The following is a 25,346-nucleotide window of genomic DNA, read 5'->3' as shown; positions in this document are numbered from 1 at the left end:
TAGTATGGTACATCAAGTGAATCCAGTCACAACAATCTCCACATCTACTGATAACTGTATTAGTACACCCAAATATGTGGTAAGTAAATTTCTTAAAGTTACTTACCATTTGTGCTGATCGGATTTCCTCAACATCCATTGCAAGTCTCCCTTCTCTGGTCAATGAATCTTCAATCACTTCCTCAACTTCTATTTCCTCTTCATCTACATCCAAAACAATGTCACTTGTAAACTGATGTGCACTATCAATGCCTCCACAGTTTCTCCTATTTGTGCAGTTAACACATATGTAATCCTCATGAGGATTAACATCTTGCTTATCCAGACCGACACAGTACAGATGAAACCACTTCTCACACCCTCCATCACACTGCACCCAATCCACAGACTGGCCCACAGGTTTCAAGCAGTTCACTGCAGCACAGTCCTCATCTTCGTCATTCTGAGTATCACTATCTTCTTCAGTTTTTGATGTACTGGACACACCTTGACTTCGTTTTTTCTGTTGCCCTTTGCATGTGCTCTTCCTCTTTGAAGGACCTTTGACTTTCTTTTTTGATTCTGCTTGCTCTGGTTCACTCTTTGTCTCAGATTTTTGCCTTCTGATAGAAGTATATGCATTTATTAAGCTGTATGAATACGACTTTTTGCCACTCATTTTGCATCTTTCTAGTGCAACTTCTTCTATCTGGTCTTTGCTTAGAATTGTTGCCTGATATATTTTCCCCAGTTTCAGAGCTTCATCCAAAGTAACTTCCATCAGATCTCCTTCCATCATTAGGTCTTCCAACATTTTCTGGGCTTTTTTACTAAGTACAATAAAGGGTTTTGATGATTTTTTAAGCGACTTTAACCGTTTTGGTGCTGGCTCTAGTTGCTCATCACCTAACACTGTATCAGAAATGTCTTCAGTATACTGTTCAGATTTTTCTCGATCAGGAGATGAAAGTTTAGGAACAAGTTTTACGTTCTGTGATGGTAACTCTTCAGGCTGACCAATGGCAGCTGAGGATGGTCGTACATTGCCCAGCTGTGAACATTTTTCCAGTTCATCAGAAATTATCTTTTCAGTTTTCTCTCTTGCAACTGCTTCACCTATTTTTTTTGACAGCTGTGATATCTGCGAGAGTGCCATTGCAAATTCGCCAGTATTGAGTGCCTTTCTAACTTTCACTTGCCACCCCATAATGCGTTCTGTGAAACACTGCAGTGCTTCTGCTTCCGGAATCCTTATGTTTATTTTCTGCAGTTGAACTAAGAGCGTTAGCAGAGTCTCGAGACGTGGCCTTTTTGACCTACAACAATCTGGGCACAAAAATTTCCCTTGCAGCACAAATGACGAATCCTGTGATGTATACATAGTTTTATATTTCAGAAATGGCTTTATGCATGGGACACATTCTTCATGAAAAAGGTCTCTACACAATCCACACTGATAAAGCACCTCACCTTCATTTTCTGCATCACAAATGCAGTAGGTGTCAAATGTATTGTTTTCAATTTTAGAGGTGTTTCGAGTTCGAATTTCGTGCATCTGCTCCAGCTCAATTTTTTCCGCTTTTTTAAATTCTGACACTACAAGTGATGGGTCTACATCACCTTCTAGTTTCAAATTGAGGATAACATAGGGCTCCCTGGAATCTATATCGGCTTCTGCAGTATGCTGGATTCTCCTTTGTTTTTTGGGTGTGTCACCCAAGTTCAACCTAGGGGAAATAACTTCCATTACAGAATATGGAGAATTTTTCTTCAAAAATGCGTGTTCCAATTTCTCTCGCCAAAGTTTTCCTTCACTGAACTGTGTTTCAAGGTAAGGTAGAGCTTCAAGATGAACTGGAATAGATTTTCCACAAATTACAAATGCTTCCACTAAGTCAATATAAGGTCTGTATTTTGACTGCTGAGCTTCTCTCACTCTAGCAAGCCAAACTTTTGCTTTCTTAAATATCTCTGATATTGCGTCAAAATTGTTCAGCGAAGCCTTGATGCCCTCACCTTCTTCAATGAATCTCTTCAGACCCATAACAGAAAACATCTTGTTTTCTTGCAGGCACTGCTTGGCCCTTTCTTCCCATCTTTCAACTTGGTTTAGCAAGGATCTCAGTTCAGCTAATTTTGTCTCGACATCTTCATGTGGAACCAACTGTGTTCCATCTGCCAGTAATTTCTTTATTTTCTCCTTTGTTAACAAATGATGATTTGCACATTTTGCTGCTATATCTTCCATCCATTTAACCATATCTATGTATTGGCGAAGCTTAGGCATCTCAGGCAGATCAAAATCAAGTTCATTTCCTGCTTCTAAGCACTCAATCAAGTCCTTTGAAGGCACTAGGTTCTTGCTGAGTAGATCTGCAGCAGTCTTTTTAAACTCTTGGACTCTCTCTAGCAACTGTTTCACAGCAGGAGCTTCTTTGATTGCACATGGCAGATCTTCAATTTGATCATTGAAGAGCTTTAGTTCTTGCAGTGTCAGCTGAAGCTTTGGTTTGTTGTCTTGTCGCGTCTTTGGCTTCTGTGTTTTACAACAAATTTGTTGGGCAATCTTAGCACATTTTTCACCTTCTTGTACAATTTCTGATAGCATGGTAAGTAATTCAGACTCTGGAAATCTTTTCTGTTTAGCCTCTTCCAACAACCTTTTAAACTGCTCAAGGTCCGTTTTATTAGAAGCCTTGGGATCCATAGCATTTTTTACTGATTCTGCCCAAATATCAAATGATTCAGCCCTCAGTTTCAGTCTGTATAGCATATTTGGCAGTTCATCTAATGTATATCTATAACGTAATGTGTGCTTGTTTGGAGGACACTCGCAAAGCTGCTTGAAATGTCTCAGGCAGACTAAGATATCTTTGTTGCAGCTGCAAGTCACCGCTGACAAAAAGCATGTTGTTTTGCACACTTCACACTGTCGCTCATCATCTGGTATTAGTTCGAAAGGCTCCTGCTGAGCCAGTGTACAGCCCCAGTCAAGAAGTTCTTTCCTGTGCTTCTTTTCTATTTCCACCATTTTCAGCATATCTTTATATGTGGCTGCAGCAACTCTAAGATCTAAAGCTTCAGGATTCAAAGACATTTTGCACACAAGTTCATCATGTGAAAAAACACAAAACCGGCGGAGAGTTGAGTAATGTAAAATACATTCTCTCCCCATCTGTATCCAGTCAGCAGGAGCAAAATTAACTGCTTCAGCAAAATTGTATCCTTGATTGAATCCAGCATGGTAGGCTCTCGGGAAAGTTACTACAAATTCACCAGCCTTTTGGTCTGTTCTATATATAGGAACACCTGCATCCATCAGAATATTTGGATTCATTATGGTTACAAGCTGATGTAACAAATCCGGCTGGGACTGGAACAGTTCTGGTGCTGCTTGCTTCATTACATCTTCAAACATTTCAGCTTTAGAACCTGGTACACCGTACCACGTTTTTGATTCTCCCCAATGAAGGTAATTAATGGAATAACTCCAATGATCTTCATTGTGCCAACAAAACGTTGCAAAACACATGCCCACATACATCCACGGCACTTTCATACCGGAAATGTCAGCATTGATATGACCAAGAACTGAACCCTCAAGCACAGCAATATTATTAAGGTTCCATCCAGAGTTAGTGTACTTTTCGTCTTTATTATCCATATCTGTTGCTTTGGTGGGAAAGCCAGAACCATGATCCATTGTATGTAGATCGGCTCCATATTCAACTATAACATCTTCATCAATAGAGGATACAACTCTCCAAAATTCTCGTTCTACAAGTGAGGATGGAACCATATGAACAGGCATATTGAAATAATCTGATTTAAACTGATCAGCCATTTCTCCAAATTGCTGTAGTGTGTATTCCCTCTGTGCTTGTTCAAAACCAAATGCTTCAACTGGTTTGTTAACTTCAACAGCAACGCAACGTGGGCATCGCCAGTCACCTCGTGGAATTTCTGCTAGTGGTGGCATAAGACAAAAAGTGTGATAGCTATCATCACAACCATCACACAATAACATGGATTCTTCTACATCTCCCCTGTTGCAGTTCTGACAAACATATTTGGCCAATGGATCAACGTCAAATTTCTGTTTCTTTCCTCTCATTTTATGTTTACCCTTTCCTTTATTTTCGTATCCTGGCATTTTCGGGCCAGCACCAAATATCTGTAGTCGCCGAAGTTCTTTACTTTTTGTTGATGGCTCTCCGGTGTTTTCTTCTTTCACAACTACATCTCCCAAATCACCGTATCTTGCACGACGCCCATATTTTCTCTGTGGTGGCTTGATCGCCTGACGCGAAGGAATTCCATGCTGTTTATATTCACGATCACTGTCATCAATTTCTGGTCGCTTCTTAATTTCTGACATTACTTTACCCTGCTGAAATACGTCAAATGGGTACAGTATTCTCTCGTAATGATGTTTCAGGACAGCACCCAAACCACGATTTGCTGGCCATCCCATTCTCACAGCCAGTTTATCCCATTTTTTACCTACAGTTACAGCATCGGCACCACCTTCTGCCTTAACCATGGTATGCAAGGAATATATGTCCAATACTTTTTTCTCTATTTGCGGGATCTTCAACGATGAGCCTTGTAGTTCCCAGAATTTTGCAATTTGATCTAAATAATTCAATTTTATTCTCGTTTTTGCTTCGAGCTCATTTAAACGTTGTATCCTAGGTGTGAATTTAAACTTGTCGACATTGACAGTGAACGGCGGCTGCCAATCGGGTGGTGGTTTTATTTTACAAATACCTGTCTTCTCTGCCACTGGTCGAATCTTGTTGATATACGCTAGTGGATCCCCAAATTCCTCGACTGATGGATAGAAGACTGGTGCTTCCTGTGGTACCTTAAAATCAAATTCACCAACATTACCACTTCTCTGAGGCGTCGACGAACTGAGAGACTTCTGCACACGAGTTCCCATTGTTATCCAAGGGAGTAACAATCCAAAAACTCAACTGATGTTCATAGCAACGATTGTTTCCTACGATATTACAAACGTCTTACAAACTTCGCTACCGTTCATGATGAGTCTACCATCCATTGTACTAATCTAAGTTTACAAAGAAACACCTGATACTAATTACTAGCACAACACGGATGACGGTCACCTTTCACGACTTTACATACACACGTGCATAGTGTCTGTGAAACTAGTCTCAAACAGATTTTCACTTTCTAGAACACACGCACAACACATTAAATACCCTCTCCCTTGTCCACTACAGTACGATAACCATTACTTTTTTGGAGTTTACATGTGTTGCCAAAGACAATATTACGGAAGATATTGCGGACTCAGGATCTGGGTTTTACCACAAACCATGAATTCTTTTATTACCATTCATATTTTGTATAACAGCAGATACAGTAGAAAGAACTGTTGCTATGTTAACAGTTGTTTACGACTCAACTCATGTATTTAGACGTTTGAAACTAATAATAGCCGAAAATACTAAAGACGTTTGAACGGGCCGCTAAAACTTCGTTAAAAATCAATTCCACATGGAAATAGGTACGGCCCCATGGTGCATTTCCTTTTGATGGAAACAGCGTAGCAAAAGCATGAACAACACTTAAATCGATCTGTTACTGCAATCCTAATTAATTCTCACGTGATATGCAATACACCTCTTGGTTTTTAAGGACTGTAGTACTTCATATGACCTACATAGTCGGCGCATCAACATGGTTACCCGTAAGTTTTATATAATTTGCTTTGTCAACTCATTTTTGTGTCATAGAGAAAATGCTAAAATGTTCGAGATTTTGTTCATTTAATCTCACTAGGAAATTTCATGCATCGGTTGTTGTGACGTGTAGTAGCACTGTCAAAATGAGCAGTACAGGTGACCTGGCTCGTAATGGTAAACAAACGTTAACGAACTAATTGTGTGCCCTCTAATATAAACATACATTCACAAATTTAGTTAAAACTTTCGGTTACAGTCTCTGCTACCTGTGCATTTGCTTCATCGTTTTTAAATTTATTTGTATATTTTTTACACTCGTTTGTCGACAGCTGCACTCACACCAGAAATTTTACAAAGGTTTCGTACAAATTTCTATTCGGAACCAAAAAATTGCTTGGCGCAGAATGCCTGCACCCGCACAGATCCGTTGGATGTCTGCATGTCCAGGAAGCAATTAGAGGAAACACAGCATGTTTTCACGCACAAGGTAAGACAACATTACATTTTCATGTGCTGTGAGATGTTACTGTAATCTCGCATGTTTATATTTAGCAAATGTTTTGTTTTGGTGGCACAGCTGCTGCTGTATTTGCCATGTTCCCTTCACACACACAGGGAGGGGAGGGGGGAGGAGAGAGAGAGAGAGAGAGAGAGAGAGAGAGAGAGAGAGAGAGACTGTTTATGAAGTATAATAATATGAGATGATCAAATGTTTGTCTTTAATACATTAATTAATGATGGTAAACGAAGCATGGTGGTTGCCATCACAGTGGTGTGTATGGTAGGCTTTACACTAGGTGCCACATTTATGTGAACTGATTAGTAATTAGAAATATCATAGTGCACAATAAAAATGATGCATTTAGTAGGCCTCTACTGATTTTCAAAGTCTGTATTGCACTAATATGGCATGGTGACTTATTTAGTTGTCATTCCAGGACAATAAATACAAATATCCCACATTCATTGTCTTATATTGTTTTGAAAATGAAGAAGAAAGGCAAGACTTTACAAGAAAATATCTTGTAAATGTCTTTTTTAATGTTCCGCTTCTTAAATGAGGTTCACTTATAAGAATTATCTTCACTTCCGTGGTTGACAAACTGAGCTACCAAGGGGAGAGCATTACTTAAGAGTGCTGATCTGATCTACAAACAGACATGTAAGTTTTGTCCATTGTTCCTTTCACAAGAACATCAGAGGGGTGGGTCCCTCTAATACTGTTGTCTGAGATACCTGTCATTCGTCTTTTAATGTTCCCCAACATACCTCCCACACCACCCTGAGGAAGGAAATCAGCACTAGAAGCTAGGATAATGTGTCACTTTACTTTCTACACATTTGACCCCCAGAAGGTTAATACTGAGCATAATTTAATAATTTTCTTGGGCGAATTTTCTTTTTATTGCCATCAGTCTTTTTTTTCCAATACATAATAATTTGTATGTATTGTATAGTATTCTGAACATTGTTATTGTTGTTGTTTTTAGTAGAGTGGAAATACTATAACATTGTAATCAGTCGTGAATGTATACAACGAGAACTGTGCCTGAGTGGTGAGGAGGAGAGCTGGGGAAGAAGTTACACCTCACTCTCAAAGAGCTGTCTACCTACATCCGAATCCTGTGCTCCTGTGAAAGCAAAACTGGTTCGTTGTGGTGTTGTGAGTCATGCTCAAACCCCATTGCGAACCAGGATTAGTCCCTTCACTCCGTTTAAAATAAGAAAACTACACAAAGCAAAACTGGATACAAAAAAATCATTCAATAATGGTTACAGCACAGTTGTTTGCTGAAGTTAGAGGTAAGGTAAACATGCTAGTTCAGGATCAAATCTGCCAGTATCTTGCACAAATGCAGTTCAGACCACTACTACATAAAACTGCCACGTTAAAGTGTCTGCATCATGATAAGCCTAGTATCAGTACTACAACATACACACACTTGAATGAACTGACAAAATTAGTGTTTTCTTTTTGTCTTGTGGTGATTCCTATTTCTACTGATTGTTGTTCATTAATGTATACTTTTACTCCTTCCACACCTCTGAACAGTCTCATTCTTCATAGGATCAATGGAATCCGATGAATGAGTGACATCAGTTCATTTTCTGTGTTGCTCATGGATAATCTGCTTACTCCTTGTCATAAATGTTTTGTAACTGTTCTTTTCCAATGTTTGAACCATGTCTGGTGCAGTGTGGTAATGACTGTTGTAGTCAGATTAAAATTGATAGTTGACATCTGTCACTCACTGCTACAGTGTTGCCAAATCAGCTGCCGGCTACTACTCTGTTACAGGCGACATGCAAACATGGTGGGTCTCTTCACAAATGTTGTTAATGTGTTATGCAGAGCAGTGTTGGAAGCAGCTACCAGGAAGTATGACAAAAATGCGAGATGATCTGTCAGCAGATGATTTTAATTGACCAATGACCGAACTGCGGTAGAGGATGCGTTTTGTAGCCCTGAATTTAAACTCTTGTCCTATCATAATAACCCAGTACAGACAGCAAAAGATGAGTAATTTTGATTTACAGGCACATTATATGTATTGCCCCTGTCTTGAAAAACCCAAGTTTTAGACCTCTTCCCCCTTGTGCATTACCCGTCGTCATGAAAAACTCACTAAGAAACGGCACTTCCTTCAGTTTTTTCTCAGTAACTAGTTTCCATTTCTTTTTTGTGCAAAAATATCTCATTATTAATTTAAAAGACCAGTAAATTTCATGCAGGTTTCATACTTAGTACGTCGAAAAATTCTGAACAGCTACTGGGATATGAGACTGTGAGAATCTGCAAAAATGTCAAAAAATTGCAAAAAGGTAGATATGTAAGTGGTTTCGCCTCCTGTGTGGCATAGTGCATAATAACCACTGTTGTAGAGGATTTAATTTCCTTCAAGAGTCATACAAAATATGTGTAATTATTCTGTCAACATGCCAAGAAATATAGCATTAACAATTTTAGTGAAAGTGGGCTCGAAACTGAAAATATTGCCCTCAGTCAAAATAGTATCCCTGAATGTAATATCATCCTTAAGCCATTATGTATGCGATATACACATGTAGTTCATGAGATTTATGTAATTTTAGGGAAATAAGTAATTTTGGAAGGGAAAAAAAACACACACACACACACACACACACACACACACACACACACACACACACACACACACATTTTCAGCACTTTCACCTATATTTAAACAAAACATAGTTAAAAAATAAATCTTAAATTTTATTTGAATGATATATACAAAATTTTAAATTAAAATTTCATCAATTTCTGTTATTTGCACTAAGGTGTGGTTGATGTGTACACTTCGCCACTGCAGTCAATAGGCTGGTGATCATCTGACTTGTTTTCTTCCATATTGAATGAAAACACTGGTGTATTACCGCATGATTCGGATCCACAATGAACAGATAAAATGGAACATTGAAGTTTGCTTTTTTGCGGCTGTATTTGTCGCCACAAGTTATTCTGATTGGCTTGAAATCATGTTCAGCAATGCCTGTCGAGCTGTTTCTTTGTTCATTGGCACTAGAACTAGACCATCCTTCGTCCAGCTCCACTTGAAGGCATCTCTTTCATACCCCATCCACATTTGCCCATAAAGAGCAGAGTTAGTACTACAGCTACTAACTGCATGAAGAAATAGAACATTTTCCACAATATCTTTATATCTGAATGATATTTTGGAATAAAGCTCATCTCCTGTGTTACCATTTCCAGGATTGCACTAGAGCAGCCACCAAAACTAAAAGATCAATGTCTTCTCCAATAACAACAACAAAATCATGTTCAGAAGACAACAAAATGACAGTATTCATAGTTGCACCTTCGTTGCCTGCTTGGTGATCCTCCATGCTTTCTGAAATTGCTGAGATGATGCGGAATTTTTCCATTCATATTTTGGCATCTGCAGAGACGTGGTACTTCTGTAGCAAATTGAAACCTCTATTGACAAGCTCTTTAAATGTTTTTTGTGCTCCTTTTATTTTCTTCTTTGGGGTACCCGTCAAAGACTACCACAGCATTTTGACATTGATGCCACTAAATGTAGGCCACAAATCTTTTCAAATAGCAGAAAAACATTCTCTCTATTTCCAGTGAACTCTGTGTAGGAGGTAGCATCCATCCATCATATCAACTTTGTGCTTTCCCATTTGTCACTTGGTAAGGGTAAAAAAGAAGAGTAAAATGGGACTTTCCCACAAAAAAGTGACATTGGAAAGGGAGCAAGTTCATACCCGAAGTATTTTCTCAAGTCAGTGTTAGACTGTGTGGAGACCATCATCTTGTGGAAAAGCATGAGAGGATCCAGAGCTACTTTTCCTTTCTTCGTGTTTATATGATTGGCAACTATTGCCAATGACACTACTGCATCTTAATATGGGAAATGCGTGTTCTCAAAATTGCTGTTCACAATTCTATTCATTCCTCTAGAACCAACCTCCCAGCATCTTCACCTTCAGTCATTCCATTCCTTACTAAAATTAGGTATTTAACTGTTGGAAAAGAAGTGTGACTGGAAAAGCATTCAGTTAGTTTCATGTCAGGATGTTTTCCCACTAGCCAATTCACAGCTGGAGCAGTTCTCAATTTCATCACCAACATTTTGTAATGCAGCTAGCACCAGAGTCCATCAAGTGAGAACGCTGCCCGTTATACCTCTTCCACGAGACAGCCCACCAGAATTATCTGTTGTTTTCATGAGTATTTGTGTTATAGCAACAGTTGTGAATTTTTAAAATTCTAGTGAATCCATTTTATCTTCAGCCGTCAACATATCTTGCATGTATTGGTGAGCACAATTTTTTAAAATTCTAATGGTTTAATTTTATATCCAGGAGTCAACATATCTTGCACGTATTGGTGAGAACATTTGGCATAGTGAAAGTGCCCACTAGTGTGGAACTATGGATTCATTTTCTGAATAGTGCTACCCTGTTGCCAAACAGTATGTGCTGTAGAGCAACGCCAGATGGAACACTAGGTTCTTACACCTACATTATCCTGAAAAGTCAGCCGTGGCAGAACACGCTTTAGGAAATCAACACCAAATTCTATTCAGTGAAACATCTGTCCTTAGGAGGATGGAAGGAATTTTGTGATCAGTATAAAAGAAGCAATAGAAGGCATAGTCCATATCAATTCAGGAAGGCTAGGAAAAAAATCCTAGCTTCATAGTCTCAGATGTTATTGAATTTAGCATATGTTAAAATGAAGGACTAAGTAAGGAAGACGCATCTTTTTTGTTTTCTCCAAAAAAAATTCTGCTCTGAGATACCGCCCTCCAAAAATGACACTGCACATACCAATATGAAGGATTGAAGGAATCCTCCGTTTGGACTTATCTGTCAAAGTTCTTTTACTATAGTGTTCCGAACCTCTTTTATAATTTATGTTTTTTCTCCAAAATTGCCAATCCATAAAATTTATAAACGATTTAAATTTTTGGAATATATAAAACCTGTTTTATTACCACATTATAACATGATAGGCTCATAAAAATCAAAACATAGCCTTATTTAACATAATTTTAATTTTGAAAGATGAGTAAGAGACTCTTTTTTCAAGCATTTTAAATTGTTCCAAAATGTATGTGAAAGGTCCATAGACTTAAAGGTTTCAATTTATACAACTTCTGTGCACTCTGTTTTGTACTGAAATTAGCCAGCTGGTGAACTAAAGATGTGTTTCACTGCTTCAGTATTTTTCTTTGATATAGAGTGATGCCTTCCTGTTGAACCAGTAGGAACTGGAGCACTTGCAATCTTCAAAACATTGTGAACAGGAAGTGAGCACTGATGGCATTGTTGCTGTCCTTCAGCTGGAAACCTATATCCAGCAGCTGGTCCATGTGGTATTGTAAAGTTCACTACAATTTTGTTTAACTCATAACTGTTGTCTATAATCTTTGCAATCCAACAGTCACAGTCATACACACATCTCACAAACATCCCCCTTCTCAGGTTGTGAATCTGAATATTGTCCTGCTGTTTCTGAGGTGCTGGCCGAACAGAAAAAATTTCTTGTTTCTTGCTCTTCAAAGTGCGTGCAGTATGAGTTCACCCATCACTTTGAGTCCAAAAATGAGTCTTCCGGATTCTTTTCACAGGAGTAGTTTGTTTGGACCATTCTTCTTTCTTCTGCTCACAGAATTCTTCGATTTGCTCTTTGGACAAAAGAATAAGGGCTGTGGATGTGTAAGATTTTGTGACTCTCGTAAAATTCTGAATCGAAGCTGTATTTGGTCTAGCAAGATTATTTTTTGTAGCCTGGTGCTTCAGCAGGCCTCCTAAGGCCCCTTCCTGTGACCAGTAGCACTGTATACCCAGTCAGTTGGCACAAGCAACTTACTTAATTCAAACAGCTGGTAACGATTTTTAAAATGACTAGGAGCACCAACAGAAATAATGATGATCTCTGCCTCTGTGTGCCGTTGAAGAATTTTGCACATTGCTAGCAAAGCATGTGCCGAGTCATGTCATGTGTCATCACTTATAACTGCAACACTTGTGGTCTTGTTTTAAAAATTGCCACTCCTGTAAAAATTGAAACCTGGTCATTACTCCAGTGATACTCTTGTACTTCTTGTAGGAGAATTACTGACCAGTTCTCAGCAAACTCACAGTGAAGTACTAAATATAGTTCTTCAGCCTCTGCACACTCTTTAACTTCTGCAATGTGTTGCTGTTGCAGTTTCTTCAGATGCTGGTGTGTTACTGCTTTCACTGGCCATTTACCAAGTTAATCAATGAAACTGTCAAAGGCAACTGTATTCTTGATTAGTTTATTTTCCTCTCATGTCGCATATGTAATTTGTGCAGAATTATCTGCTACATCTTCCAGGCCAAGAGTCTGAAAAGACAGTCCTCCCTTTCCAGGGCAATCACCACATTCTTGAAACAAACAAGTCTCTCGCTTTACATCACAGACTACAAATGACTTCACATGGCCAACCGAGGTGTCATATGTCATGTGCTCCAGTAAGTTCTACGAAGTTACCACACAAAGTTCAAAATTCTTACTGTACACACATAAACAGACATCTCTGAGTGGGTGTGGAACTACCCACTTAGGTCGTAGAGCATAAAATTTTGATCTTCCAATATGTGAAGTTGTCAAGTTGCTCTTGTAAATTGCAAAAGTTTCTGTAATACTGAGAGTCATGTACCTCTTCACTTTCACAACTTTTTGACCTCCAACTGCTACAGTTATAGTGTCTTTTTTTGTTAGCACTCTGGCGAGAACAGTCACATTTATCTTTCAAATAAAATGACTGCTCTATTGAACTTGAGCTGCTTCTACAGGATGACCATAATAGGAATCTGGTCTTCCTGAGACTCCTCTTACAGAGCTCACATTTCTTGATTTGTCTCCCACGTTCTTTGGTACTGATGGACCGTGGTTCAAAATTGTTTTCTTTGAAAATGCCTCAGGAATAATAGTTAAAACTCAAACCATTTAACTATAAGATGCACAATATTCAACAGCTGAATTGATATTTGTGAAAAATTCCTGGCAAGAGTGCTTTGGTTCATTTTCTTCTGAAGATGGAATTTCTACTTTGAAGAGTGTGGTCAGTTTTGCTGTAGTGAATTCATCCATAGCTTTAGTAAATTCTCTGCGCTTTCTTGATGCATAGAGCTTATGACTCGACTTCACTGACTACAGTTTCTTAACAGGACTAACACCTACACCTCTGTAGTTGACTGATTCAGAGTAGGTCTATTTAATTCTTCCTCTACTGATGCAAAGTCTGTATCATCTGCACCATGGGAGGCTTCACCTTGTTCAGGTACTATCATTGTTGTTGTTCTGTGAAAACATTTAGAACACAAAAAGTCGTCATTGGAAACATCTTCACTTTGAAACAGAGTCTTCAAATGAGAACATGTATTCCCAACCTGACAAAGTCTGTTTTTTTGTTTGTCTTATATATCACTCTTTCAAGGATATGCAAATAGTCAGCACACTTCACTCTCCTGTGGCCCCAGACAGAAGAAATTTCAAACAGTCCTTTCCACAAAACACACTGCAACTGTGTCAACTGGCAAATTCCTCACGAAAACATGGAATTCACAGGATGGTCTAAGATCTATTAGAAACCTCTTCAGTAAACAAGTTAGCAGTGAACAACTTAACCACAGAAACCTGCAATGAACAACCGTGATGAAGAAACTGACAAGAAACTGCAGCAAAGTGTAAGAAATATCTGCAACAATGAAAATGGAAAGAAATGACTGCAACAAAGACAATAGAAATAAACATTATAACAAAGAAATTAGTACAAAACAACTTCATTGAAGACAGTTGAAAGTTAAAAAAATGATTTTTTTAAAATAAAACCTGCCCAACTTAAAAGTGGAAGCTCTCCTTCACAGAGATTATAGTACTACATGGTACTAATCAATAGAAGAAAGTCTAACATTTTTGGAATGGCATTTTTAGAAAAAAAATTTCTGCTTATTATAAATAAAATTCAAAAGGCAACAGTAAAAGAACTTTCGACATATATGTCCCATTTCCTTGATACCATTGTAATCATAAAGCAATTACCTTTCAAATAAATAAAACTTTTAACAAAATATCTAGAACCGTTACAGAGGTACAGCATTTAAAAAAAAATTCCAAAGTTCACATCACTAAAATGGTGTTTGCAATGTCATCTTTGGAAGCCTGTATCTCGAGGCAGGAATTTTTTTGCAGAAAACAAAAAGTATGTGTTTCTTACTTCTAAATTTTAACATATGCTAAATTTGATGATGTCCGAGACTATGAAGGTAACCCCTCTGCCTGTAGTGATATGGATTATGGGTATGGACCTTTCTCCAAGTTCCTGTTTTTAGCTGTCTTTCCTTCCTTCAATTGGTTTCACATGTAGTCTTTTTTAACTCCTTTTTTTCTCAGTGTTCTACAGTTCTGACATGGGCATATAAGACCCTGTTTGTGCCCTAAAAACAAAACAAAATCCACATACCTAACCATCCTTGACAACCTATTGTAGCAGTCTATTGTGCTCTCCCTGAAAGATTTTCCACTCTTATTGACTAACACCTCCAACAAATTGCCTGAAATCTAGCTTCTTACATCAAAATGCTAACCACTTCCTTCACAAACTCTCCACCAGCTCCACCCCTTTACCCCCCTGATCCCTACTCATCACAGTTAGTTCCACCTCCCTATACACCAACATCCCTCAAGCCCTTGATCTTGCTGCTATTGAACACTCCCTTCTCCTAAAGATCTTTAGACTCCAGGCCTAACACCCCATTTCTTGTACACCTTACCAAATATATCCTGATGCAGACCCGCCTGTACCAACCAACCTGCTTAAGGTCCACCTGAAGAAAAACTTCCCAGCCTCCCAAAACTCTCAACACCTAATCTGGTTCAGATCCATTGATGATGTATTCATGATCTAGAATCAGGGCCGAGACACCCTGGCCTCATTCCTTCCCAACCTCTCCCTCTCCCATGCCTTTCCCCTGGTCCTACTCATGCCAACACTTCTCTGATGACCCCAGCCAAACCTATGTCCACATTAAACCCACTAACTACCCATAGGGCCTCCATTTAGACAGTTGCCATCCTTTAGACCCAAAAAAGTCCCTCCCATAGAACTTGGCCGCCCGTAGACATGGCATCTGCAGTGACAAAAACTCCCTTGCCTTGTATACTGAAGGTCTCATGAAAGCCTTTACAGATAGACACTGCGCCCTAAATGTAGTTGACAACCAGATTTCCTGTGCCATATCCTCACACTCTTTCCACCATCCCAAGGATCAGTTACAAAGAGAGAGCCCTGCTCCCCCCCTCCCTTTTACACAGTATCACACTGGATTGGAACAGCTGTCATATCCTTAGTCAGAGCTTTGATTATTTCTAATCATGTCTTGAAATGAGGGACATCTTACCCAAGATCCTTCCCCCTTGTCTTCTGTCGCCCACCCAACCTCTACCCCCACTCCGAATCCCGTACTGCACCTAGTGAGATGGCACAGTGGTTAGCACGCTGGACTTGGCTTCCTGATTTAGGTCTTCCACAATTTCCCTAAATCGCTTAATGCAAATGCCAGGATGGTTCCTTTGAAAGGGCATGGCTGACTTCCTTCCCCATCATTCCTTAATCTGACGGAACTGATGACCTTGCTGTCTAGTCCCCTTTCCCATATCAACCAACCAAGCAACCCCATTCTGCAGTAATCATATCCCTGTGGTAGACACAGGTGCAAGTCTTGCCCAATACACCTATCCAGCACTTCCTGCTCAAGTCCAAACTGCCTTTGTCCAGCCAAGTGTGTGTGTGTGTGTGTGTGTGTGTGTGTGTGTGTGTGTGTGTGTGTGTGTGTGTGTCAGCTGCAGCAGAGGTGGTGGTGTAATTATGAACAACCACAGCTAAACCAATACCAGGCAGAATTCATGTACTGATAGACAGGAACCATCGAGCATTGTGGAGGATGTGTGTAATAAATTGCATGAAATCAATGGAGGGAATCACTTGTGACTTGCACTGTGCTGCTAGCAGTCCAACTAGCACAGTAACTGTAGATAGGGGTGAAAAAGAATGGGGTACAACAGTTGAGTAACTCCTCATAAGCCACACATTTCTATAGTCATTGCTAATGGTGTGAAGAGTGATGCCTCTAGAGAGTTGATGACTGGATATGAGCGATTTGGAGTGGTGGATTGTGCTATAGCCTGTGACAATCGAATAGTAGGGATTTGGTGTGACAACTGCCTGGATAATGTTACTTGGCATCATTGTAGTAGCAGGCTATCTGTTATAGATAGATTGCTACTCACCATATAGAGGAGATGTTGAGTCGCCAATGAGCACAACAAAAATACTGCAGAATGTGAGCTGTTAGCCAAAAGTAGACAACACATACATTGTACCCTCTGTGGCAACTGACGCCATACTGCAACCAACAGCACGTGATGAGTCAGTCTTAGTGTTGGGGGCAAGGTGGAGGCTGTGGTGGGGAGGGGGAGGGATAGCGGGGTAGGGGGTGAGAGTATGGTAAAGTGCTACTTGTGGGAGCATGCAGGGAAGTGGTGGAGGCATGGTCAGGCATCTAGGTGCAGTTAGAAGGTTAGACGGAGGAGGGGGAGGAGAGGGGTGTGGAGAAGGAAAGAGGTAGGGCAGGGGAAGGAGGAGACACTGGATTTGTTGGTGGAATGGAAGGCTGTGTAGTGTTGGAGTGGGAGCAGGGAAGTGGTAGGTGGATGAAGGACAGGGACTAAGGAAGTTTTTGAGGCCAGGGGGTTATAGGAACATAGGATATGTTGCAGGGACACATACAGCAATTTAGAAAAGCTGCTGTTATACTATGGCACAGGCTGTGAAGCAGTCGTTGAATGCCGTGGTGGGCAACATGCTCAGCAACAGGGTGGTCCAACTGTCTTTTGCCCACAGTTTGTTGGTGGCCATTTGTGCAGGCACACTGTTTGTTGGTTGTGAAAACACTGTTGTGATTTCCAAGCTAAGCTGCAACTATTGTGCTACATTCTTTGTTGTCGTAACAACCAACAAGTTGTTTGTGTCCGCACAAATGGCACCGACAAGCTGTGGCCAAAAGAGAACTGCGCCGCCCACAAGGGGGGGAGCACGGTGCCAACACGATGTTCTTCATTTCAGTGACAGGTTCACAACCTGTGCCATCAGGATCCTTCCCCCCCCTCCCCCCCTCCCCCCCCCCCTCCCCCCCCCCCCCCAACTGCTCATGTTTAATGGTCTGTGACTCAACATATGCTCTGCATTTTGAGTAGAGATCTATCCTTTTCGTAATATCCTCATTATTCCATCCTGGATTTTCCATTGTTCGACAGTGAAGTACAGAGGATGTGGTGTTGTGGTATGGAGGTATTTTGCATGATTAGGAAGCCGATAGATGCAAAAGGATATGAACACATAGTACATCATTGTACACTGCATCCAGTAGAATAGTTTGGAGGTCATGAGTGTTTATAATAGCACAACAGTGTACACTGTCATAAAGCAGCATGTATGAGGCAATAGTTTTGAACAATAGCCTTCCTGGAATGGGCTGGCCTATCCCACATCCTGACCTGAGCCCAATGAAACACCTCTGGGTATGTAATGTCACTACATCATCTAGTGCAACAAACCATCATTTCACAGAGTGTTTCATTTCGATATAATGTGAATTTACCTTTATCTGAAGTACCTCACTTTACCGTCTCACTTGCAGAAGCTTCCAGCCCCTTAAAAGTAGTCAAGGTAGTCTTCATCTAAGTAGTAATGTAGGAATGGCACTCATTACATTCTGTACCAGGAATATCGTCCATACAGATGTTCGTTTGTGATTAATATTGGAAATTTTGTTTGCGTGTATACAAAACGAGGGATACGTTTTCCACACAGAAAGAAAAAGCCAACAAGAGCTCATAATAATGAATGTTTTTGACTCAAATTGTAGAACTTTGTGTGAATAATGAGAGATGACTACAGGACATCAGCTGTAGCCATGATACAATCCTCACTTATATGGAATCTTAAGATTTCCAGTTTAACTGTGAAAAGTATAAGACACTTGAGATTAACAATTGACTAGAGGACAATAAAATCTTAGAAATGTGCACTATGACAGGAGGAAATAGCTAAACAATAGAAAATGCAACTTGTATAATGTGTACAGTAAACAGCTACTAATCACAGTTGTTAATTTGGTATAAACAATTTCAGAAACTATTGGAAATTCAAAAAAATACTATTTGTACCACCAAAAATATATACAGTAGGTGAAAGATAGGTATAAATCAAACAACACAGTTAGTTACAGTGTAGAATAGTAAATTCTGGAATTTTTAGAAGTTAATGAATTTGACTTGCATGGTGTTGTGTAAATGCAGAGTGAGAACCGACTGTGTGTTAAATTAATGAGAGTGATATAAGTTTGTAATAGTGTTTCAAACTGTGTTGTCACCCCTCCTACCCTAGTGTACAAAAGATAAACATGAACTCAAAACTTTGTAAATAGGTTGAAATGGAAACCCTTGGGCATTTTCTGGCAATTTCCACTAATTTTGTCTCTTCATTGCTTCATGTACATGGAAACACGAAGTTTTACTGTGGTCTATATTCTAAATCAGAGCATACGGCACTCTTTAACTATGACCTAAGTTAGATTCCTACGATTATGGATGTAACAAGTGAAACATTTTAGGTGAAGTATTTCATTCAAACAGGCTATTTTAAATGAACTGTCACACACAAAAGTAACTTGTTTGAATATTAGAAGACTGGAAAACAAAGTTAATCAACTGTTTCTCTGCTTACATGAACTAAGAAGTCAAAAGGAAGTGGCTGACTGAACACCACATAAATACAGGGATGCGTATTATGATTATAAATTATCAGCCTATATCCATAAGGCAAATGTGAAGAAGGGTGGTGGTGTCAAGTTAAAACTAACATGAAGTTCATATCTATTTATTATTTACAATTAGAAGCATATGCTTGTACATTGCTAGTACTGGGAAAACTTATTTATGTCATTACAATATGTGGAAGCTCACTGGAAAATTCTCAAATAGTTCTAGAAAAAATTGAATCCTTATTATGTCAGTTGGCAGACAGTAAAGTAAATGATAATATATGGAGATGTAAATAAAATAGAAAGAAACTTCCACATGGGAAAAATATATTAAAAACAAAGATTCCAAGACTTACCAAGCGGGAAAGCGCCGGCAGACAGGCACAATGAACAAAACACACAAACACACACACAGAATTACTAGATTTCGCAACCGATGGTTGCTTCTTCAGGAAGGAGAGGGAAAGACGAAAGGATGTGGGTTTTAAGGGAGAGGGTAAGGAGTCATTCCAATCCCGGGAGCGGAAAGACTTCCCTTAGGGGGAAAAAAAGGACGGGTGTACACCATCGCGCGCGCACACACACACACACACACACACACACACACACACACACACACACACACACACACACATCCGCACATACACAGACACAAGCAGACATATTTAGGCAAAGAGTAAGGGCAGAGATGTCAGTCGATGCGGAAGTACAGAGGCAAAGAAGTTGTTGAAAGACAGGTGAGGTACGAGCGGCGGCAACTTGAAATTAGCGGAGGTTGAGGCCTGGCGGATATCGAGAAGAGGGGATGTACTGAAGGGCGAGTTCCCATCTCCGGAGTTCGGATAGGTTGGTGTTGGTGGGAAGTATCCAGATAACTCGGACGGTGTAACACTGTGCCAAGATGTGCTGGCCGTGCACCAAGGCATGTTTAGCCACAGGGTGATCCTCATTACCAACAAACACTGTCTGCCTATGTCCATTCATGCGAATGGACAGTTTGTTGCTGGTCATTCCCACATAGAAAGCGTCACAGTGCAGGCAGGTCAGTTGGTAAATCACGTGGGTGCTTTCACACGTGGCTCTCCCTTTGATCGTGTACACCTTCCGGGTTACAGGACTGGAGTAGGTGGTGGTGGGAGGGTGCATAGGACAGGTTTTACACCGGGGGCGGTTGCAAGGGTAGGAGCCAGAGGGTAGGGAAGGTGGTTTGGGGATTTCATAGGGATGAACCAAGAGGTTACGAAGGTTAGGTGGACGGCGGAAAGACACTCTTGGAGGAGTGTGGAGGATTTCATGAAGGATGGATCTCATTTCGGGGCAGGATTTTAGGAAGTCGTATCCCTGCTGGAGAGCCACATTCAAGGTCTGATCCAGTCCCGGGAAGTATTCTGTCACAAGTGGGGCACTTTTGGGGTTCTTCTGCGAGAGGTTCTGGGTTTGCGGGGATGAGGAAGTGGCTCTGGTTATCTGCTTCTGTACCATGTCGGGAGGGTAGTTGCGGGATGCGAAAGCTGTTTTCAGGTTGTTGGTGTAATGGTTGAGGGATTCAGGACTGGAGCAGATTCGTTTGCCACGAAGGCCTAGGCTGGAGGGAAGGGACCGTTTGATATGGAATGGGTGGCAGCTGTCATAATGGAGGCACTGTTGCTTGTTGGTGGGTTTGATGTGGACGGATGTGTGAAGCTGGCCATTGGACAGATGGAGGTCAACGTCTAGGAAAGTGGCATGGGATCTGGAGTAGGACCAGGTGAATCTGATGGAACCAAAGGAGTTGAGGTTGGAGAGGAAATTCTGGAGTTGTTCTTCACTGTGAGTCCAGATCATGAAGATGTCATCAATAAATCTGTACCAAACTTTGGGTTGGCAGGCTTGGGTAACCAAGAAGGCTTCCTCTAAGCGACCCATAAATAGGTTGGCATATGAGGGGGCCATCCTGGTACCCATGGCTGTTCCCTTTAATTGTTGGTATGTCTGGCCTTCAAAAGTGAAGAAGTTGTGGGTCAGGATGAAGCTGGCTAAGGTGACGAGGAAAGAGGTTTTAGGTAGAGTGGCAGGTGATCGGCGTGAAAGGAAGTGCTCCATTGCAGCGAGGCCCTGGACATGTGGGATATTCGTGTATAGGGAAGTGGCATCAATGATTACAAGGATGGTTTCCGGGGGGTAACAGACTGAGTACTGATTCCAGGCGTTCGAGAAAGTGGTTGGTGTCTTTGATGATGGATGGGAGACTGCATGTAATGGGTTGAAGGTGTTGATCTACGTAGGCAGAGATAACTTCTGTGGGGGCTTGGTAACCAGCTACAATGGGACGGCCAGGTTATTTGGGTTTGTGAATTTTAGGAAGTAGGTAGAAGGTAGGTGTGCGAGGTGTCGGTGGGGTCAGGAGTTTGATGGAGTCAGGTGAAAGGTTTTGTAGGGGGCCTAAGGTTCTGAGGATTCCTTGAAGCTCCGCCTGGACATCAGGAATGGGATTACCTTGGCAAACTTTGTATGTAGAGTTGTCTGAAAGCTGACGCAGTCCCTCAGCCACATACTCCCGACGATCAAGTACCACGGCTGTGGAACCCTTGTCAGCCGGAAGAATGATGATGGATTGGTCAGTTTTCAGATCACGGATAGCCTGGGCTTCGGCTATGGTGATGTTGGGAGTAGGATTAAGGTTTTTCAAGAAAGATTGAGAGGCAAGACTGGAAGTGAGAAATTCGTGGAAGGTTTGGAGAGGGTGATTTTGAGGAAGAGGACGTGGGTCCCGCTGTGATGGAGGACGGAACTGTTGCAGGCAGGGTTCAATTTGGATAGTGTCTTGGGGAGTTGGATCATTAGGAGTGGGATCAGGATTATTTTTCTTCGTGGCAAAGTGATATTTCCAGCAGAGACTACGGGTGTAGGACAGTAAATCTTTGACAAGGGCAGTTTGGTTGAACCTGGGAGTGGGGCTGAAGGTGAGGCCTTTGGATAGGACAGAGGTTTCGGATTGGGAGAGGGTTTTGGAGGAAAGGTTAACTACTGAATTGGGGTGTTGTGGTTCCAGATTGTGTTGACTAGAATTTTGAGATGTTGGGGGGACTGGAGCTGGAAGTGGGAGATTGAGTAGATGGGAGAGACTGGGTCTGTGTGCAATGAGAGGAGGTTGAGGTTTGTTGGGAAGGTTGTGGAGGGTGAGTGAGTTGCCTTTCCGGAGGTGGGAAACCAGGAGATTGGATAGTTTTTTGAGGTGGAGGGTGGCATGCTGTTCTAATTTGCGGTTGGCCTATAGGAGAATGCTATGAACAGCCGGTGTGGATGTGAGAGAGGAAAGATTGAGGACTTTGATTTGGGATAGGAGTTGACGGGTGTGTTCATTGGCCGAGTCGATGTATAGGTGAAGGATTAGGCGGGTGAGGGCTATGGATTGTGCTGTTTGGAACTGGTATAAGGACTGATGGAAAGAAGGATTGCAACCAGAAATGGGAACTTTAAGTGTGAAGCCTTTGGGGGTAATGCCAAATGTCAGACACGCCTGAGTAAATAAAATATGGGAGCATAATCTGGCTAGGGTGAAGGCATGTTTGCGGAGGGAATGTAAATAAAATTTAATGGGGTCGTTGTAGGGATGTTGTGAGGTTGACATGGTATTGAAGGTGGAAAGGGTAATATGAGGTTAAAGTGAAAGTAAATAGAAATTTATATAGGGAGAGATAAAGGTGTGAAAAAAGTCGAAAAAGTGTTGGTTTGAGATGAGCTCTGTTGATCCTGTGCTGAACTTAGGTTGGTGAACAACAATGGATGCAAAGGTTAGGTAGTTATGTTGTCTCCAGATCACGTTAAAGGGTGGGGAAATTCAAAAAAAATTCGAAAAACATTTTTCGAAAAAAGTTCCGAAAGAAAAAAAAGTTTTGAAAGGAAAAAAAGTCTCAAAAAAATAATTTCCGAAAAAATAAAATTCGAAAAAATTTTTCGAGTAAAATCTCGACAAATATGTATGTAAATGTATACAAAGGACTGGTTGTGGACTGGCAGGTTATGAGAATGAGGCTAACAATTGTTTGATGAAGAAATAATATGTAAACCTGTGGGAAGGTAGATAGAGCATTTCCTGATATCCGGAAAACATTTGATCAGCACCACATCTACGCTTATTATCAAAAGTACGATCATATAGGGATTGTGGCTGGGTTGAAGATTACTTGATAAGAAGGGGACAACAAGTTATTTTGGATGGACAGTCATCAACAAGTGTAAAAGGAACTTCAGCCTCTGCCTGGGTTAATGGTTGTTTGCCTAGCATCTCGTGGGTTCCCTGTGGAATGGTTACATCAAACTACTACTCTTGATGGGGCGGGTGTACTGTCAGCTAGTACCTACACCCACTCATCAGAGCTCGGTTGGTCAGTCTTCCCAGAAAGAAGTCTCAAAATCATATTAACAGGGCATTAGTGTGCCACTTCAATTATAATCAAGCGAACAGGGGGAACCTTTAAGAAGGTCTCGCCTTTTTATACTCACAAGGCATTGGAAGGTGTTGCTGGGTCCCTAAAAACTGTCAAATGACTTTGTAATGGAACACTTCTAGTTTACACTGCTAATTCAAACCAGATATCTAAACTTCTGGAATGTAAGGCTGTAGGTGACTAGCCAGTCGAGGCTGAGTTGCATAACACCCTTAACTTTAGTATGGGTGTGGCTACCTGCTCCAATATAATGGAGGTGGACCCCGCAGAGTTATGTGAAGAATGGAAAAATATGGGTGTCACAGAAGTGCGGAATATTGAGGAGAGTCAATAGCAAATTGGAAAAATTGGCAACATTTATTCTAACAGTTAGTGCTCCGGAATTACCTGAACATATTGTTGCAGGCTAAATCCTCCTTAAGGTTCGCCCATTTGTTCCTAACCCAATGCGATGCTTCAGTTGTTAAAGATTTGGCCATACCACTGTGAGATGTAATGGGAGGGCTACATGTGGCAATTGTGGAGGCTCAGCTCACGAATCAGGCAGTTCCTGTACACATTCCTTCAAAATGTGTATACTGCTCCAGGGATCGCCCAGTGTGGGGCAGAAAGTGTGAGGTTTACAACGAGGGGAGGAAAATTCAAAAGCTGAAAGGCAAGAGATGCACTTCCTTTGGTGAAGCTAAAAAAGCTTTCAAAGCTATGCAACTTCCGATTTTTGCTACTTCTTTTGTACATTTGCCCTTAAGACCCCAATTGCCAAGTGTGATGTCTCCACACAAACTCAGACCACAGATTCAAGTACGAGCACATGAGCTTGTTGGTGTATCTGTGGGGAAAATGCTCCATTTGAAACAAAGTCATTCAGAAGCTGTCAGCAATGGGCTTACCAGCTAAGCTACTTACCACTGCCACCACTGCCCACCATCAGAAGTCAACTAAGCTGTCTCTTCAACCTAAGCAATCACATCCTCCCATAATTTTAAAAAAAAAAAAAAAAAAAAGTCCTTTGAAAAGTAGTTCCAAGTCCAAGAAAGTGGTAGCTAAACCATCAGATTGGCGAACTCCGCCCCTGTCTGATGGGGTCTATGCTCTTGAGGATATGTACTTCCAATCAGAGGAACCAGATGGCCGGGAATCGTTAACATTCCCCCTGACCTCCCTGCTAAGTCACCAACTCTGAGAGAGAAAAAACACGGACAACCTTCACTAAACAATGGCTTCCACATGGACTTCTGTGTTGCAGTGGAATTTTAATGGATATTTGCTCACATTTGGAAGAATTGCAGCTCCTGGTCCAGGAGAAACTGTTCTGCGTCTGCTTACAAGAAATGCATCTTAAAGTCACCACACCTGCATTATGGGGTTACCTCCCATACAGGAAGGGCGATATCACTGGAGACGGGGCTAAAGGTGAAGTGGCTGTTTTCATTGATGACAGATGCAACTTCTCTCCTGCCTCTCTTACCATGACCGTACAAGCAATTGCCATAAATATTCTAGCACTCTTTAATATCACATTGTGTTCTTTGTATCTTCTACCTAATGATCCTTTGGATGCAAACACACTGACAGAACTCTTCTGAGCACTCCCACACCCATTCCTCCTTGTGGGGGACTCAGTGCACACAACATGCTGTGGGGCTCGGCTACCACTTGCTCCAGAGTTCAGATGATAGAGCAACAAGTCCATTCTGAGAATGTCTGCCTTCTGGACGCAGGTCAGATGACACACATTTCCATAGCTACAGGATCTTTTTCAGCCATTCACCTTTGTTTTTTTTCCCCCCAGCTATTGCAGGCTCATGTCAGTGGGAAGTGGCTGCAGCTTTACATTCTAGTGACAACATTCCAGTGTGGATCCATCTGCTGA

General features: G+C 41.0%; 2 protein-coding genes across 3 annotated transcripts in view; one reads left to right on the top strand and one right to left on the bottom strand.

The window, feature by feature from the left end:
• The window catches only part of LOC126284398 (lysine-specific demethylase lid), a 46,711-nt gene extending 41,410 nt beyond the window's left edge, over positions 1 to 5,301 (bottom strand). The window contains exon 1 of the mRNA XM_049983300.1: positions 107 to 5,301. Within this exon, the coding sequence (XP_049839257.1) occupies positions 107 to 4,924 (4,818 nt within the window). The 5' untranslated portion in view covers positions 4,925 to 5,301. The remainder of the gene's footprint in view (positions 1 to 106) is intronic.
• Positions 5,293 to 25,346, top strand: part of LOC126284400 (bleomycin hydrolase) — a 102,409-nt gene continuing 82,355 nt past the window's right edge. The window contains exons 1-2 of one of the 2 annotated variants that reach the window (XM_049983304.1): positions 5,293 to 5,698; positions 6,023 to 6,180. In XM_049983304.1, the coding sequence (XP_049839261.1) occupies positions 5,689 to 5,698; positions 6,023 to 6,180 (168 nt within the window). In that variant the 5' untranslated portion in view covers positions 5,293 to 5,688. Of the gene's footprint in view, positions 5,868 to 6,022; positions 6,181 to 25,346 lie in introns of both variants that reach the window. The other variant, XM_049983303.1, reaches the window with a different exon arrangement.

This window comes from Schistocerca gregaria, chromosome 8 (assembly GCF_023897955.1).
Source record: "Schistocerca gregaria isolate iqSchGreg1 chromosome 8, iqSchGreg1.2, whole genome shotgun sequence".
NCBI lineage: Eukaryota > Metazoa > Arthropoda > Insecta > Orthoptera > Acrididae > Schistocerca > Schistocerca gregaria.
Note: the sequence above shows the minus strand (reverse complement) of the source record. Positions and strands in the feature narration are given on the sequence as shown.